This window comes from Lynx canadensis, chromosome B2, assembly GCF_007474595.2.
Source record: "Lynx canadensis isolate LIC74 chromosome B2, mLynCan4.pri.v2, whole genome shotgun sequence".
Taxonomy (NCBI): domain Eukaryota; kingdom Metazoa; phylum Chordata; class Mammalia; order Carnivora; family Felidae; genus Lynx; species Lynx canadensis.
Window position 1 is genome coordinate 115,913,448 of NC_044307.1, and position 18,976 is coordinate 115,932,423.

The window sequence follows — 18,976 nt, forward strand, 5'->3', positions numbered from 1 at the left end:
CCATGTCCCTAGCTGAGTAAGCCTGAAAAAAAATTAAGCTCAATTAGCCATAAAATAATTACTGTTGGCATTAAAATAGGTGTGATTTTTTGCTATATGAACCCTCATAAATGTATCAAATCCATAAAAGTCATGTTCATATAATGCACAATTCGCTAAGTATCATTATTCAGTGTACTTTTTCAACCACTTTCAGAGTTAATTATTTAATATCATACTAATCAAACTGTAATTGTAGTCATTAATCATAATAAGTTATTAAGAGACAAAACAACCTTTATTTTAGCAATGCTATTTGTAGCCAAATTGCAGTAAGTTGTTATAAAATTTCTTAAAAACACTATGGTATATAATGATAGAATTCACTACAGAATTTCATAAACTCTTCATATGGGCAGAACAAGGAAAAACTTTTAAGTTTTATCTTTTGACCAGAGGTAAATGATATGGAAATAGGTGACCTTGAAGAAAGAAATAATATCACACAAGATACCTCCAAAGATTAAATATCTTTAGAAAAATAATGAATTAAATAATTTAAATAGGATTATATGTGTACATTTATACATATGAATACTACATTTGTATATAGATGAGCATATATAAAGTTTCACTTATTTATATATGTTGTACTAGATATATTTATGTATAAATATACACATATATAAAATATATTTATATATGAATTATAAATGCTTACACATCCAAATCTATATACAAAGGGCACAGCACAGTGTTTGGTCCATAATAAGCCTTTAATATATAGGGCTATAATTATAATTAATAACCTAATCTACCATAAACTATGTGCTGAAAGTAAATATTTATCCCTGACACTCTCTTAACCTAGTGTTCTATGTCATTTTTTCAAAAATAAGGTACCTTACTTTTTCCTGCTTCTTCTCCAATGAACAAGAGGATTTGGGGTTTTTTTCTTGTTTTTTGGTTGTTGGTGTTTTTTGTTTTTTGTTTTATTTTGTTTTTTTGGCTTGACAGGCTCCTCCGCTTTCCATACTCCCATACTGGTATTCATTGAGACCCATATATTTCTTTGGATCTGACATATGGACTACAGGAAAATTCCTAAAATAACGAACCTTTTATCCACTTACAAATCTGTAATGTTAAACCTGTAAAGTTTACTACTTCTTTTACATCAGGTGTACATTTTTGGTGGTCCAATGTTCATTTGCATCTGAATCTTCTATAAGGGCTTCAGACTCATTGGACTATAACTGAATCATGCCTCCATCTGCAAAACCACTGCTGCTATTGTAATAACTCTTTAAAGTGATCTATTTTTTTAATCATCTACCACGTTTACTTAGTCCGGGAACCTCAGGTCTGTCATCACCTCCCCACTCTTGCTCGCTGCCTTTCATAAACTGTCAAAACCAGAAGATTCTATCTAAAAAGACCATGGATTCTGTCTCTCTTCTATGTCTATAGCTGCTTTTAGCTTCTGGTGTTTGTCTCACATCTAGACCAACTGCATGTTATAATTTTTTTTGCCTTAACATCTCATAAATTCTTCAGCTTTTTCTATAATTTTCACATTATTTACAATGAGTATGTTATACTTTTATATTTAGAAAAACACACTATAAAAATAACATCTTTTTATAAATTTCCTATTGACTACAGAATTCAATATCCTTATTACAGTTCAGAAGCCACTTAAAATATATCCACGAATTACCTGATCATCTACTATTCCCTGAGCTGTCTTTGGGCCATCTTTTGAACATTCAAACTTATATGACATTCTAAGCACTTGTCTCTCATCCTGAGAATTTCTTATTTATCTGTTCATCTTCCATATAGTCTGCAGGCCCCAGGAAAAAATACTATAGCCTCTTGTCAAACTTTCTCTGGCTTCTTGGGTGGTGAGTTATGCTCTCCCCAGCATTCTCAAAACAGTTTGTGTCTAGTAGAGCGCCTTCTGCATTGTTTCATAAATATTTATTTTAAAAAATCTACCTCCTTTTACTGACCTTTGGAGTTGTTAAGGGCAAGGACAATACTTTATTCATTTGTAGAAGGAAGAAAGGAAGAAAGAACAGAAGGAAGAAATGAAGGGAAATAGATATGTAATTTAAGGAATAATTTCCATGATTTTAAACACATTTTGGAGGGAGAAAGAAATATAATATTTAATATACTCAAAGCATGGTACTTAAAAGTTTTACCTCCCAAAAGGGGAGAAACATCTTCATGGTATTTAAAATTTTTTATAAGAAACACTTTTTAACATTATATTTATGGATTCATTTAAGCAAAACTATGCTCTGACCTCTGCGAATGTGTGGTTACATCAGCATTGCCTTTCTTTCTAAACAGTGAAAAGAAATGGGTGATGGTATCTAAATTCGTTGTGAAGAGAATTCTAGCATTGTTTTAGTTGTTTTTGTTAATTTAGACTGGTATCTCCAAGTTCCCAATTCTTCCAAGAGTAAAATTCTTACAATGTCCAGAAGACCCTTCTAAGGTTCTCCACCATTTCCTCTCTGATATAATTTCTGGTCACTCTCCCCCTCCTTCCAGTCTCACTGATTTCTCACTTTTTCTGAAATATGATAATACATTCTTGTCATAACACTTTGCTGAAGATGCTCCCTCAGCTTGGAAAGCCATTTACCCAGATATCTGTTTGATTAACTCCCTCACCTCTCTCAACTAGAGTCTTTTCTACCTGAGTTGTTCCCAGTATGCTTTGTAACTGTGTAGAAAAATTGGTTATTTCTTCCATTACTCGAATTTAAGGCTTTAGAAAATTCTGGCTAACTCAATTGGATCTCAGATGTAAAGATAAGAGTTAAAACTCTTCTAAGAGAAAACTATGCAGTAAAGGATTAACTCCATGGACTTGGAATGCCCAAACCCTGTAAATTCTAAAGAAAGGACTACCTCTTTGACAGGCTTTTAAAAGATAAAGTCTAAGTCTTTGGAATATCCTGCCAGGAAATAGTATTTCTGTAAATCTGGGTTCTTGGACTACACCAGATAGTGTGTGATAGCAGTGTGATTTATGATGAATGTTTGTTTTTATTCACATGGGTCCTGGATCACACTGTATCACTTGACCTCTGGAGGTGCTGGAGCCTCATAGCTAGAGTCAGTCACACATACTCCATACCAATGTGACTGCTCCAATAAAAACCCTGGACACGAAGGCACAGATGAACTTCCCTAAATTGGAAATACTTTGTGTTGTGACACATTAGTGCTAAGAGAATTAAGTACTCTGCATATATTTCCATTGGGAGAGGACAAATGGCAGCTTGTGCCTGTTTTCGCATGGACCCTGCCTTTTTCCCTTCACTGACTTTAATCTGTATCCCTTCTCTCTATATATTTTAACTCTGAGTCTTGTATTTCTAAGAAATCATCAAAACTGGGGGCAATCTGGGAACTCCTCAATACAAACATAGGAAAAAACTTTTGTGATCTTGGGTTAGTAACATGAAAATAAATGCATTAGCCCTAAAGAAAAAAAATGATAAATTAGACTTCATCAAAATTTAAAATATTTTTGCTTCAAAAGATAACATTAAGAAAATGAAAAGAAAAGCCACAGAAGTGAAGATAATATTTTCAATTGTATATCAAGAATATAGAAATAATTTTTATAACTCAATAAGAAGACAAACAAACATGGGCAAACAATTTGAAGACATATTTCTTTTTAAAAAAGGACAAATTGCTATAAGCACAGGAAGAAAATGTCCAACACTATTTGTCATGAGAAAATGCAAATTAAAAATACAATGAGATATTATTGAACATAATATAAAGATAGACAATACCAAGTTTTGGTAAGAACTTGAAGAAACTGGAATCCTCATATATTATAAATAGAAATATAAAATGATTCATTATTCATAATATCTCCAAAAGGGCAAGTGTCCTTTAACTGATTTTGGATAAACTGGTGTCCTTTAACAAGTGTCCTTTAACTGGTGTTGGATAAACAAAGGTGGTATATCCATACAATAAAATATATTTAGCAGCAAAAGGGAGCAAAATACTTGTTCATGTTACAACATGGATGAACCTTAAAAACATGCTAAGTAACAAGAGCTAGATGCAAAAGACTATATATTTATATGATTTATTTTATATGAAAAATCAAGGAAAGGTAAATTCATACACAAAGCAGATCAGTGGTTGCCCAGGGCTGGAAATGCAAGTTACAGTTATTGGCAAAGTGTTCAAGGGACTTCTTTGAGAAGATGGAAATGGTCTACAACTGGTGGTGGTTGCACAACTCCATAAATTTACTAAAAATCATTTAATTGTACACTTACAATGGATGAATTTTACAGTTTAGAAAATTATACCTCAATTAAAGTGTAAGAAAAATCTTGTACTTAAAGGCAGAAAAATAAACACCAAATAAATAACTTACTACATATGAAAAAGATAGGTCTTTTGCTACAGAAAAATGAAGAACATAATAAAGATAAGGAATATAGGGAAAGAAGATGGAAATTTTTCAGTATCAAATAAGGTGGTCAGGGTAAGCCTCACAGAGAAAGGAGTTAGCCAAGGTGACATCCGGTAGAAGAGCTTGCCAGCCTGAAGGAAAAGCATTAGCAAAGACAGGAACATATCCCCAAGTTTGAGGAAGAGTGAGGAGGCTTGTGGCTGGAAGGAGGAGACTGGTAAATGATGAACTCAGATAAATAATGGGAGCAAGAAGAAAAAAATACGGGGCCTTATTACTCATTGTAAGGTTTTTATTTTAAGAAAAAATGGAAAGCTACTGGAGGCTTTTTAATAGAGAAGTGCATAATCAGAGGTACAATTTCAAAGCATTGGACTCTGGAGGCTCTTTTGAGAATAAATTTTAGGTATGAAAGAGTAGAAGCAGGGAGACCAATTAGGTGTCTATTTTGATAATGTTGGCAATAAATTATGGTGCCTTGAACCACGGGGGTAGATGGAATTTGTGGGGGAAGAAAAAACAAAGCATGGGGAAAGGAATTTTGGCATCAGTTTTTCTCTTTAAAAAAAAAAAATTTAGTGTTTATTTATTTTTGAGAGACAGAGTGTGAGTGAGGGAGGGGCAGAGAGAGGGAGACACAAAATCTGAAGGCCAGTTCCAGGCTCTAAGCTGTCAGCACAGGGCCCAACACAGGGCTTGAATCAACAGACTGTGAGACCATGACCTGAGCTGAGACACTTAACTGACTGAGCCACCCAGGCGCCCCAATTTTTCTCTTTTTGAAAGTTAACTCAGGGGCTCCTGGCTGGCTTAGTTAGTGGGGCATGTGACTCTTGATCGCAGGGTCGGTGAGTTCAAGCCCCATGTTGGGTGTGGAACCTACTTAAAATAAAATTTTTTAAAAAGTTAAATCATAATTTATGAAGAAGAGCATACACCAAAATATTAACTGTATTTTTCCATTTGAGGAAGTTATTGATAATTCTGTGCCTCTGCATTTTCCAACTTGCCAGCCATGTGCATACACTATTTCTATAAAGCAGAAAAATAATTTTTTCAATATTCGGGTCACTGAACACAATCATAATGTAACCAAACTTACTTGTTTCCCAAATTTTAAGTCAAAATGGTTACATATGTGAAGTAAACAGTGATGAATGGTAATGTTAGCAATATGAAGAGTAGTTAAAGAAGCAACAGATGCTTCCTGACCCCAGAGCAGTGAACTCACGCTCCCATTGACATGCAGTAGTATTATTACCAAGTAACTTTCCTGGCATTATAGGACTTTCTCCTGTGTTTTTCTGATGCCTAATTTTTGAAATTGATAATAAATACAGTTCCAGCCATGATAAATATAACCTGGATCAATCAGGAAAGTTACAGTTATGCTCACATTACAATCTCAAAGTCTTGGAGATTTAAGCAATAATGTTTCTTTTTTAAAAATGTTTATTTATTTTTGAGAGAGAGAGAGCAAGAGTGGGGAAGGGGCAGAGACAGAGAATCTAAAGCAGGCCCCGAGGTGTCAGCGCAAAGCTTGACACAGCTTGAACTCACCAACTGTGAAATCATGACTTTTGCCGAAATCGGATGCTTAACCGACTAAGCCACCCAGGCACCCCATAAAGGTAATTTCTTATTCCACTACATGTCCACTACAAGTGGGTGAGGGCAAGTTATCCAATAATTGTAGTCATTTAGGGACGCAAACTGTCAAAGATTCCATTTTGACACGGCCTACCAGGATGAAATACGTTAAATTATGAACTGGTTTGTAAAGCATCTGCCTCCAAATGATACACATTACTTCTGTTGTCATTACATTGGCCAATGCAAGTTCTATGGCTAGAAAAGAACTGTAACCTTATGATGTACTCAAAAGGGATAACTGGGATAAATGAACATTAATTTTTTTTATTCTTTAAGTTTGCTTCTTGGTCATAAGCTATTCTTTCAAAGAATTGAACATGGGATGATGACACAGGTCAAGTTACCTACAATTATAATTATTCATGAACTAGCTTGCCCAGTGCTATAATCTGGGATTTGTGATGGCAATCATGCTATCTCCTAATATGGATCTCATAAGCAGGCCACATATCCCATAGAGTATTACAAGATGTGAGGTAAGTGAAGAAAATATGAGCTTCAGTTAATGTTCATTTCTACATAAAACAAATAAGAACATTAAGTTATTCTAGTAGTTAATATAAATGTTTGTAATATTTAATTTTAAGTTTGCTAATATTTAATATTAAAAAATCCTAGGGGAGCCTTTGTGGCTCAGTCAGTTAAGGGTTCAACTCTTGCTTTCAGTTCAGGTCATGATCTCATGATTTGTGGGATTGAGCCCTGCGTTGGGTTTTGCACTGAAGTGTGGAGAGGGCTTGGGATTTGCTCTCTGCCCTTCCCCCGCTCACAGGTGTTTTTTTTTCTCTCTCAAAATAAATAAACATGAAAAAATTAAATTAATAATCCTAGTTTATTTCTACATCAGATGGTACTCCACATCAGATATATATTTCTACATCAGATATAGTCCAAAATATAATGAGTCAGACTGGGCATTCCGGAAAATGAGAGTTAAAAGAATGTCCTAATCAAGAGAAAGGAACCCTTGTGTACTATTAGTGAGAAGGCAAACTGGTGTGGCCATTGTGGAAAACAGTATGGAGGTTCCTCAAAAAATTAAAAATAGAACTACCCTATGATCCAGTAATTGCACTACTGGGTATTTACCCAAAAGATACAAAAACATTAATTTGAAGGGATACATGCACTCCTATGTTTACAGCAGGATTATTTACAATAGCCAAATTATGGAAGCAGCCCAAGTGTCCATAATAGATGAATGTATAAAGAGATGTGGAATATCTTACACACACACACACACACACACACACACACACACACACACACAGGAATACTATTCAGCCATAGAAAAGAATGAAAATCTTGCTATTTGCAACAACATGGATGGATCTAAAGAGTAGAATGCTAAGTGAAATGAATCAGTCAGAGAAAGACAAATACCATATGATTTCACTCATGTGGAATTTAAGAAGTAAAACAAATGAACAAAGCAGAAAAAAAAGAGGCAGAAACCAAAAAACAGACTCTTAACTATAGACAACAAACTAATGGTTACCAGAGGGGAGGTAGGTGGGGTGATGGATGAAACAGGTGAAGGAGACTAAGAGTACACTTCTCTTGATGAGCACTGAGTAATACATATGAAACTGTTGAATCACTATATTGTACACCTGAAACTAGTATAGCATTGTTTGTTAACTACACTGGAATTAAAATTAAAAAAAAAAAAAAAAGAATTGTCCTAATCATTCATTTACCTGCAATACTTCCATATAATGGATTTTATCAGTCAAGTTAAGTTGCCTTAAGAATTGTTATAATCTAATTTTAAATATACTAACTCTCACAAAATAGACAATAACTTTGCAAGATGCTCACAAAGACACTTGAGAATTGAAGATTGCAGGGACTAACAAGAAGAAAATGACAGCATGACACATCTATTCCTAGTACAAACTTGTCATCAGCTGCATACAACTGCTACCTAAGGAAACTGCCAATATCAAGTTTATGAATATTCTTCCACATATAGATTGACGCCACCAACATTAATGAAAATCTGCTCTAAGTATATGTTACATACAGTGCATACTGTTAATTTTATCTTTACTTTATCCTCTTAAAATTCTTACTATTGTGTATATTTTAGAATGACCATAAATATCAATAAAGAAATATATAGAATAAGGATAACATGCCCATTTTTTTTTTTAACTGATGAAGCTTGCATTCAAATAAAGTCCTGATCAATTAGGTCACTGATGGGGCATTCCAGCCATGAGCTCACTCTGTGGCCAGAACTGCCTTTTCAATTGTCTACTTGAAATTTCCACTTGGACAAATAACAGATATTTGTATTTCACATGACCAAAACAACTTTTGCATTCTCATCGAAGCTTTCCTCCCCCCGGTCTCCACAACTACTCTGTCAAATGCACAAACATCTATCTTCTCTTAAGACTTTCCTTTCTGCTTTCTTCTATATGTTCGAAGTCATAGGAATATTTTTCGCTTCTTCAGATACACTAAGCTCTCTTCGCTCTCCAGATGTTTGCACTAGCTGTTCACCCTGTTTGGAACACTCATCTCTTGGCTAATTTCTTCTCAACATTCAGGCCTCTGCTCCTAAATTGGTTCTTTAGAGCAGCCTTCCCTGATCACCTTCTGTTACAGGTTCCCACCTGCTTCCCTACTGTGCACCAGATTATGTATTACGATGGCCCTGAAGGTCTACAATAACCGTGTCTCCCCACATCCTCACCCTCCTCTTCTACTGCATACCCCTCAGTTGCTCTGCTTCGGCCACACTGGCTTCCTCTGTGTTTCTCAATTAGATGAAGCAAGCTGTTATGTGGCTTGCACTTGTTCTGTCCTCTGTAGGAGTATTCTTCCAGATATGTATAGGATCATTTTCTCAGTTTATTCTGGCCCCTGCTCAAATTTCACCTGTTCAGAGATACCTGCCTTAATCACCCTCTCAAAAGATCATCCCTTCTGTCTGTCTCAGTTTACTCTCTATCTACTTAGTTTTTCATGGCACGTGAACATATTTTAAATCTATCATCTGTTTGTCATTTGTCCCATTCACTGGAATATAGGCTCCAGTAGGATAAGAGCTTTGCATTTCATCCTCCCCCACCCCTTCCCTGCCACTGTAATTCTAGCCTGCTGAACAATACCTGATCTAGTTTTTGTTTTCATTTTCAGTGCAAAAAATGTGGTTTTATTCAAACATGGGGACAGGACCTGTGGGCAGAAAGAGTTGCACTGGGGTTCTAAGGAATGACTGATTATACACTTTTAAGTTGGGAAGTTGGTTATGGAGAGCTAAGTCTCTAAGGAATTTGGAAGCAAACTTTCCAGGACTGTGTGGGGTCCTTTACTGCTGTCTAGTAAAATCTTAGTCATGAGACCGTTCAGATACATATCAGTGGGCTGTATTCTTTGAGGGTGACTGCTAATACATGTCTTGGGAGGGGGTAGAGATAAAGGAAGTTTCCAAAATGATTTTCATGTATTAAAGAAGACTTACAGGATCTTGGAGGTTGGGCTAATGTCAAGCTAAGGTTGCCTTTTGCCTCTGGCAAAGTATTCACGTCCAGCCAGTGAGTTCCTGGAGTAAGGTCACTCTGATCAAATATTATTATAATTTATATATGCTATTCAATGCTGAGACTCACCTGTTTCTCTGTAAAACATGTTGCTATGACCATTGCAGTATAATCATTATTTTTGTTTTTTATAATTACATTTTAATTTAACTTCTAGAGGTCAGACATTTATGTGCGTTATATGTTGATGCATTTTGCTCAGTTGATTCCTAGAAATTCTGTAATGGTTTACATACCCACTGATCATGTCTCCTTTCATTTCTGTGCATTCATGCCTATATTGAGTTTTGTGAATCTTTTTAATATCTGTGATATAAGAGGTGATTAACAATGATTTATTGCTTATTTGCGTTTTATGGTTAATAAATTTGAAAAATTTTTATATGATTCTTGCATGTGAATTGCCTTTTACATATTTTTCCCATTTAAAAATTTTTTATTCATTTCTATTTATTGTTATTTAATGATTTTTATACACATTTAGGTATTTTTTAATAAGGAAGTTTTCTAGGGGTGTCTGGGTGGCTCCGTAGGTTAAGTGTCCAACTTCAGCTCAGGTCATGATCTCATGGTTTGTGAGTCCAAGCCCCACATAAGGCTCTGTGCTGACAGCTCAGAGCCTGGAGCTTGCTTCAGATTCTGTGTCTCCCCCACTCTCTGCCAGCCTCTTGCTCACACTATCTATTAAAAATAAATAAACATTTATATAAATAAATTCTCTCTCTTAAAAATAAATAAACATTTTAATTTTTTTTAAAAAAATAAGTAAGTTTTCTATTTCACAAGTTCAAATTTTCGTTATTTATTTTTTATATATATAATTTATTGTCAAGTTAGCTAACATATGGTATATACAGTGTACTCTTGGCTTTGGGATTCATCTTTTAAATACTTAGTTTTAATATATTCTTCTATGGTTTCTTCATTTTCATTGTTAATGTTTCAACTTTTAATGTTTTTTTCTCCTTATTTAATTTATGTTGGCATATGTAATAGTAGTGGAATTCAAATTAGTTACATTTTACTTTTTAGGAATGGTTGATCAGTTTTCCTCATCATATACCAACATTATGGTAATCATGATAATAGTTAAGATTTCCTGTGAGATTTCTATGGGCCAGTCATTTTGCCAAATATTTCATACACAATAGTTCAATTAATCTTCATATCAACCTTCAGGGTCATGATGAAGCCTATTTTTCGTGAGTGAGGGACAAAGCAAATGCCAAATGTTAGAAGTTGACTGAAATTATCTATCATTTTTAACAGTCAGGAGGCAGTTGGGTTTTTAACCCACAGTTTTATGCTTCATATCAACAGGGCAACTTAATAAGTTTTTGAGCAACATGTTATTAAAGTAGCATTCAATCCAGTGCTTCAATCCACTTCATGTCAGCCTTTCTCAAGTTCCCTCAAGCCTCCAAAATCTCTTGTTGTGGAATCATGACCACAGGATGGACAAAACCTGGTTCTACTCTCTGTGCTGTTAGAAGAAGCAAAAAAAAAAGATAAAGCATATGTTTCCCTGCACTAAAAACAAGAGACACCAAGATATTGAAAGTAGATGCTTAGAAAAAAGATATTCCAAAAGAGAACTGGAGAAGTAATATTATTATTTAACAAAATAGAACTTAATAAAAAAATCATATAGGAAAAAGGATGATAAAAATAGAGTAAGAAGATATAACCCTCACTAACATAAGCACAGGCAGCAACTCAACCTCAAAAACATGAAGCAACAAAAGAGAAACGAGGAGTGAACTAGATAAATGAACAACTGCTGAAAGATTTCTTTTATAAAATCCCCTCAGAAAAGTAGATGAAAAATAAGCAGTGAGAGCAAAATCTGAATGAAACAATTTAAAAATTCAGGCTACTTGGGATATATAGAGAGATATTATACCAAACAACAAAACATATGTTTTCTTTGAGCACATGTGAAATATTCCAAAGCAGGATATATTTCATGCCACGAAGAAATAGAAGCCTCAATCAATTCCGAGGAAACAATATAATACAGACTGTTGTTTTCTAACAACATACAATAAAATTATTAATTAAAAGCAAAGATCCTAAAAGAAATCCCATATTATGGTAAATAAAATAAATAGTCATTGGATTGAAAAGGAACAAACTGCACTTTGAAGTGCATAACAGAGAAAACACTACATGGTAAAATTCATGAGGAGTCGTTAAAGAAGTACTTAGAGGAAAAATTATAGTTTTAAACTATAATCAAGAGGGTCAAGAAATGTTTTTAAAATGACTACTGATTCAACCTAGGAAACTAGAGAATAAGCAAGGGAACAAACAGAGAAATGAAAGAAAATAATGAAAATCAAGTCAGAAATCAATAAAAGAAGCAAAGGAATAGAGAATATTAATGAAACCAAATTCTGATTTCCCCTCCAAAAAATTCTGTGGTTGGTCAGTAGTTCATACAGGAGAATTCTAGCAAATTTTAGGGAAGAAATTAAAAGTTTCTCTTTTTTTTTTTTTTTTTAATTACCCAGAAAATGCTTAATTCTCTGTAGTTAATTTCAGGAAGCTAGTTTTATCTTGAATCTAAAACAGATGAATTTATTAGTTCATTTCAATTATGATTAAATGCAAAAATCTTAAATATAATATTAAATTTCTACATTGTATTTTGAAAATGTGGATATAATATGAAAGGACTCTTCAACTCAAAAAAATCTTTAAAGGTAATGTGTATTAACAGACTAAAGAAGCCAAAGTACATTATTATCTTATCAATGAAGAGAAAAATATTCATTGGGTTCAATATATATTTATTATGAAAACACCTAGCAAGCAGGAAATAGATGAAAACTTCCTTAATTTAGTGAAGGTTAAATACCAATTTTATTATTAATTTTTTAAGTTTACTTATTTATTTTTGAGAAATAAAGCACAAGCAGGGGAGCGGCAAAAAGATAAGGAGAGAGAGAGAATTCCGAACAGGCTCTATGCTGTCAGCACAGAGCCCAATGCAGGGCTCGAACTCACAAATCATGAGATCATGACCTGAGCCGAAATCAAGAGTTGGATGCTTAACCAACTGAGCCATCCAGGCGCCCCAGGTTGAATACCAATTTTAGAACATTACACTTAAAAAGAAGGAATTTTTGATGCATTTCCTTTATGATTAGGAATTAGACAAGGATTTTTACTACTGTTTATATACTACTGGAGGCCCTGGCCTACTATGAAGGTAAGAAAAAAAAAAGGTTGTAAAATATAGTAGGAAAGTGATGCAACTCTTGATACTTTCTAATAATATCAGTATCTATTGGTTTTAGGAAAGCCAATGAAACAAAAAAGATAAACTATTAGAATTAATGAGTGTTCATTAGTACTGTTGATATTTACTTGCATTTCTTTCGGTGATAATCAATGCGAAAACAAAAGATATATGATTATTAGTCAATATAGCAATGTATATACACATATGTAAGTAAGTGTGTGCATTCTAGGAAACATTATCTTGAACTCTAATACATGATCTAGAAGATGAGTTTTGCTTTTCTGTTTTTGTTTTAATGAGAGAGAAACATTGCTCATAGATAGGAAGACCTTACTATTTAGAACTTGGAAGTCATAATTAAAAAGATCTCTATATTAGAAATTCCAGCTCAGAATGGTTTCATTAAGAATACTACTAAATATTTAAATGAGAAGTAACACCATATTTGCACATCTTTAAAAGAATTGAAAAAGACTCTACCCAAAGAAGTTCTATTAAGTTCAACATAACTCAGTAAAAAAACATGGCTAGGACATTATAAGAAATAAAAATTATAAGCCAATTTCATTCTCTAAAAGAGATATAAAAATCCTAAAAGAAAAAAAAATTAGTGAACCAAATTTAGTGTTATATGACCAAATTGGTTTTATTCCTCATGGAAAATGCTTATTTAACATTTTAAAAATGAATCAATATAAAAAACATAATCATCACAAAAATCACAGAAAGAATATGTGATGAGTTAAATGTACATTCATGATTAAAAATTATTATTAGAAAATTGGATACTTCTTTAACTTAAAACAAACATACTTCAAGATGAATTATTGAAATTTTCTGTGGTTGTAAATAGAGATGGGGGGTTATCATTACTCCTATTTAGTATTACATTAGAAACACTAATCAGTTCTTTAACTGAAAAAAAAAATTGGAAAGAAAAGATGAGATCTGTCAATGTTCATAAAATACATGACTGTGTATATAACAAATCCAAAATAATCTAAAGATATGCTTTTAGAATTCAACAAACACAACAAAGAGAAAATGAAAGTTTCAAAAGGTACTATTTATAATGGAATGAAAAAAAAAATCAAATTAAGAATAAAAGGAAGTGCAAGAACTCCACACACAAAAAAGCTATAAAATGAAAAGAGATCTATATAACTAGATAGCTATACCAGGTTTATGGATCAGAAGACTTAATTTAAAATGGTGCCAATTTGGGGCACCTGCGTGGCTCAGTCAGTTGAGTGTCCCACTTTGGCTCAGGTCATGATCTCATGGTCCGTGAGTTCGAGCTCCATGTTGGGCTCTATGCTGACAGCTCAGAACCTGAAGCCTGCTTTGGATTCTGTGTCTCCCTCTCTCTCTCTGTCCCTCCCCCTTCATGCTCTGTCTCTCTCTCTCTGTCAAAAATAAATAAACATTAAAAAAAATTTTAAATGGTGCCAATTCTCTCTAAACCAAGGCATTGCTAAGCAAAATGCCAAGAACACTTTTGTGGAAGTTGGTAAGTTAAATGTACATGAAATATATATGAAAATTCACACTGCCTAACCTGAAAGAGAATAATAAATTGGAAGAACTTATTCTACATTATAAGTCTCAATTTTGGCTGCATGTTATAATCATCAGGGAGATTTTCCAAAACCTGATGGGGACACCGCACTTATCACATAATTAAATCCTTATCTTCTGAGGAGAGACCTAGGCATCGATATTTTCGATATTTCCCAGGTGTTTCATGTGCAACCAAGTTTGAGAACCACAGGTCTTAGAGCATATCATCATACATAACATAACCTAAATTATGTATTGTTGCAAACCTGCTTTAACTAAGACAGGGTGAAATTAATGTAAGAATAGCAATAAGTTGAATGGAACAGAATAGATGCTGTGCAAGGAGACCCACACATGTATGGACACTGTTAATGACTAATGTAGCCCAGTAAGACAGTAGGAAAAAGGCAGTTTTTCAATAAAAGTCACTGCACCAATTGGCTCCATAGAAGAAAAAAATAAACACTAATCTCAACCTCAAATCATATACAAAAAAAATCATAAAATTTTAGTGGATTACAGATCTAAAGGAGGGAGTAAACAAATGGAATAGATGCTGAGAGAATGTCTTCATGAACTTAGGATAAAGAAAATTCTGACAACACACAAAAAGGAAAATAATTATAAACTGACTACATTAACACTAAAATTAAAAACTTCCATTCATCAAAAGGTGACATTTAGAAAATGAAATGTCAATTTATGGACTGAGAGAAGACATTTGCAACACAGGTAACTGACAAAAACTGATAAAGGGTCAGGACCCTCTCTCTCTCTCTCTCTCTCTCTCTCTCTCTCTCTCTCTCTCCACACACACACACACACACACACATATACATACATATAAATGCATATATATACACATATGTGTGTATTTAAATTTATAAACTCCAATAAAGAAATGAGCCACCGACATGAACAATGTCTTTCACAAAATAGAATTTCCTAGGTGCCTGGCTGGCTCAGTCGGTGGAGCGTGTGACTCTTGATCTCAGAGATGTGAGTTTGAGCCCCATGTTAGGTTTAGAAATTACTTAAAAATAAAATCTTTAAAAAAAAATAGCATTTCTAAAAGGCCATTAGTCACCAGGGATATGCAAACTAACCATGAGCTACCCTTATACTCTTCACAGAATAACTGCAATTACTAAGACTGATAACATCAAGTGCTACCAAAGACATGGATTAATTGGGACTTTCATAGACTGCTGGTGGGAATATAAATTGGTATAACTACTTACTTGGAAAAATTGTTTTTCATTATCTATCAAGGCTGAACATAACATAGCATATGACATGGCAACTCCACTTATTCATATACCCAATTGAATGCACATATAAGTGAACACACTTGGACAAGAATGTTAATGACATTACTGGTAACAGCTCCAAAGTGGAAATAATCCAAATGTCCGTTAGCAATAGAATGGATAAACAAATTGTGGTATATTTATCCAACAGACTATTATACACACTATATAGAACATCATGGGTTAATTTTACAAAGATAATGTTGAACATATATGCCAACCAGAAAGAATACATACTATAATTTTTCATTTGTGTAAGTTCATAAATGGACAAAAGTCAGGATAATGGTTACCTATGGAGAAGATGGTGGATAATGATTGAGAAAGAGCACAAACTAGAGCTTTCAGAATATTTGCAATTTTATATTTCTTGACTACAGTGGTGGTTATATAAATGTGTTTACTTGTAAAAATTCATCAAGTTGTTCACTCTTTTCTCTTAATTGAAGTGTAACATAGTAGTGACGTAGTAAAGAATGAAGATGGTCGGAACACATGGAGAGACATGCTATATTCTTTTGTAAGATGACATAAAGATGTCAATTTTTCTCAAGTTAATCTATAAACTCAATACAATCTAATGCAAATTCTACTAGGATTTCTTAAGTAACTAATTTCTCTAAAAACATAATTAAAAGGTCTATGAACAGCTAAGTCAACTTAGAAAAAAGGAGTAGAAACAAAGGACTGGTCTATACATGAAATATATTTTAACACTTAGCCTGGAACCATTGTTACACACATTGGGTGATTTGGGCACAATCAAGAAAAAACAGACTGATGGAATAGAAGAAATATTTCAGAGATAGACTGATCCAGATGTGAGTACCTAATATGATGTAAAAGTAGCCACATAAATCAATTGGGAAAGGATGACTAGCTTCTCAAATGGTACTGGGAAATCAGATTTATTATATGGAAAAATCTAAAACTGGATCCCTCTATACCATATCTAATCCTCCAAATGGTTTAAAAACTAAATGAGAAATATAAAACTGTAAAGTTGGTATACAATAATAAAAATATCTCTGTAATTTCGTATGCAAAGCTTCAAAAACACAAACGATGAAACCAAAAAAAAAAAAAAATGATTTGGGGCTGGCGTAGGAACAAAGATACATTTCTTAATATTGTATACATGGAAAAATACGGTCTGATTCCGTATAATCAATTGACAAATGAATTAAACAAAATCCAGTGCTAAGCTGACATAGCAGAGGTGTGTGTATGTGTGTGTGTGTGTGTGTGTGTGTGTATGAACTAGGTCTGATATTTGTCAATTTTTATTGCATAATATAATAATATATATGTAACACATTATTTTGTCTTGAATGAGAAAGATTGGACTGCCAGAAGTTATTTACCTTAATTTTCCAGTAGTTTGTCTGGATCTAATTCTATTATGGCCTCAACCCTACCACTCTTGTGACCAAAAATATATATTTTCCTAGAAAATAACTCTTTGTCTTGCATGTATTCAAAGTAATTCCTTAAAGATTCTAGGGTACCTGTTAATAGGCTTTAACATTTTTCTACTGAACTAACATCATAAGTCACATCGAAGCACACTAACTTATTAAATAATCTTAATGAAACCCTGATTTTTCAATACAGATTCTTAAAAATTATCTTGCAATTAGTAGATATTAATTTACATGCCTTCAGATAAGAATGTCATTATCTAAAGAGTTAGGAGTTAGGCCACTCCAGAAGAAGTGAGAGAAATGTTGGCATAAGCAACATTGCAAAGTGGTTCAGAGTTTGGTTAGTTTTTCTTTCTAAACACTGTGCTTTTAATAATTGTTTTTGTTTTTAAAAAATACTTTTTTTATATCCTAGAAATATAAACATGGATAGCGACTCTTCACTCTTGGAGTATAACCCATTTCAAAGAGGCAGAAATAATTTACCACTCATGTTGGACTATCTGAAGGCCTCCAGAAAGCTCACGCTTTTCACTCCATTCCTTTTCCCTATCTACCCCAGAGTCCTATTAGTTTCTCTTCTCTAGCACTCTTAGATTGTGACTGTTTTGTCAGTTACTTTCTCTCTTTTGTGATCACCTTCCTTTCAAAGGAACTCACATATTTTCTATTAAAATTTCCCCCTCCGGTTTCCAAGAGTACATATCTTATGAGAACTTTCTAGCCAGCCAAGAGATAGGAGAGTGCTTACCTTCAAAATAGATGCCCGACTGGACTTCTAGAACCCTGGGAAGGGTCCTGAGGTCAAGGGAGTGAACGAATTCCTCCAGCGTCATTGCCATTGCGCTGACTTGGGTCTTGTGCAGACCTGGTACTTACAGAAGCTCCTGGCTTCTGGGTGTCACTTGTCTGCAGCTGTAGTTTCCCCTTCTCATTCCTCCCTCAGGCAGGCAGGGATGTCACGCTACAGTCCAACTGGGGTGGAGTAGCTCTATGTGGGTAAGACTGTGAAGAGGGAAGGAGGAGGCAGGGGACAAAAGGTGTGACAGCTCTTTTTGTTCTCATTGTGGCTTCATTTCCTTCTGATGCTGAAGTAGAACAGGATGGGGGGGGAGTGGTGAGCATGTCTAAACAGACAATGCTAAAAAAAAATGAGAGCTGATTAGCAGCTCGCTCTGTCTGTTGCCAGCCAACAGCAGCAAGACTGGAGTGAGAGTTGCTTGTGGCTTTTCAAAACCAGAAAGGAACAGGAATACAGGACGAGAGTCTAATCTTAAAAATGGCACCATGTTAATTCTTTATCTCTTTAGTTCATTTCTAAAATTTGGCTTTGTGCCTTATTTGCATACTCTCAGTGCTTTCATATTAAATTTGGTTACAAAAGTACTTTGTGTCAGCTCTTTTGAGAAATCTGATACTCTGAAAAGAGAGGATCGAAACCAGTTTTTATTCTTCCACATTAAAAATTTTGCTGAATCTTAAAGGACGGTGGGGGAGGGGTACAATATTCAAAGTGAAACAGTAAATTAATCCAGTAAATTAACATGAATTTTTTAATCACCACAGTATAGTGAAAGTATCTAAATCTGTTGCAAGGAAACAGTTTCCTGGGTTTGGCTCTGCTTTTGATGTAGAGGTGACTTCAGCCTTAACTTCTCTGTGCCTAATTTGGTTCAATTATTAAATGAAAAAAAAAAAAAAGTAGAAGGAGTCAAATAAATTAAACAATTTCTTCCCAGGCTAAAATTCTGCAGTTTTGATTCTGTGGTCCAAACTTTAAC

General features: G+C 34.0%; 1 protein-coding gene across 1 annotated transcript in view; it reads right to left on the minus strand.

Moving 5' to 3' along the window:
* The window catches only part of THEMIS (thymocyte selection associated), a 180,126-nt gene extending 161,884 nt beyond the window's left edge, over positions 1–18,242 (minus strand). The window contains exon 1 of the mRNA XM_030316302.1: positions 17,947–18,242. Within this exon, the coding sequence (XP_030172162.1) occupies positions 17,947–18,037 (91 nt within the window). The 5' untranslated portion in view covers positions 18,038–18,242. The remainder of the gene's footprint in view (positions 1–17,946) is intronic.
* Positions 18,243–18,976: the final 734 nt, after the last annotated feature.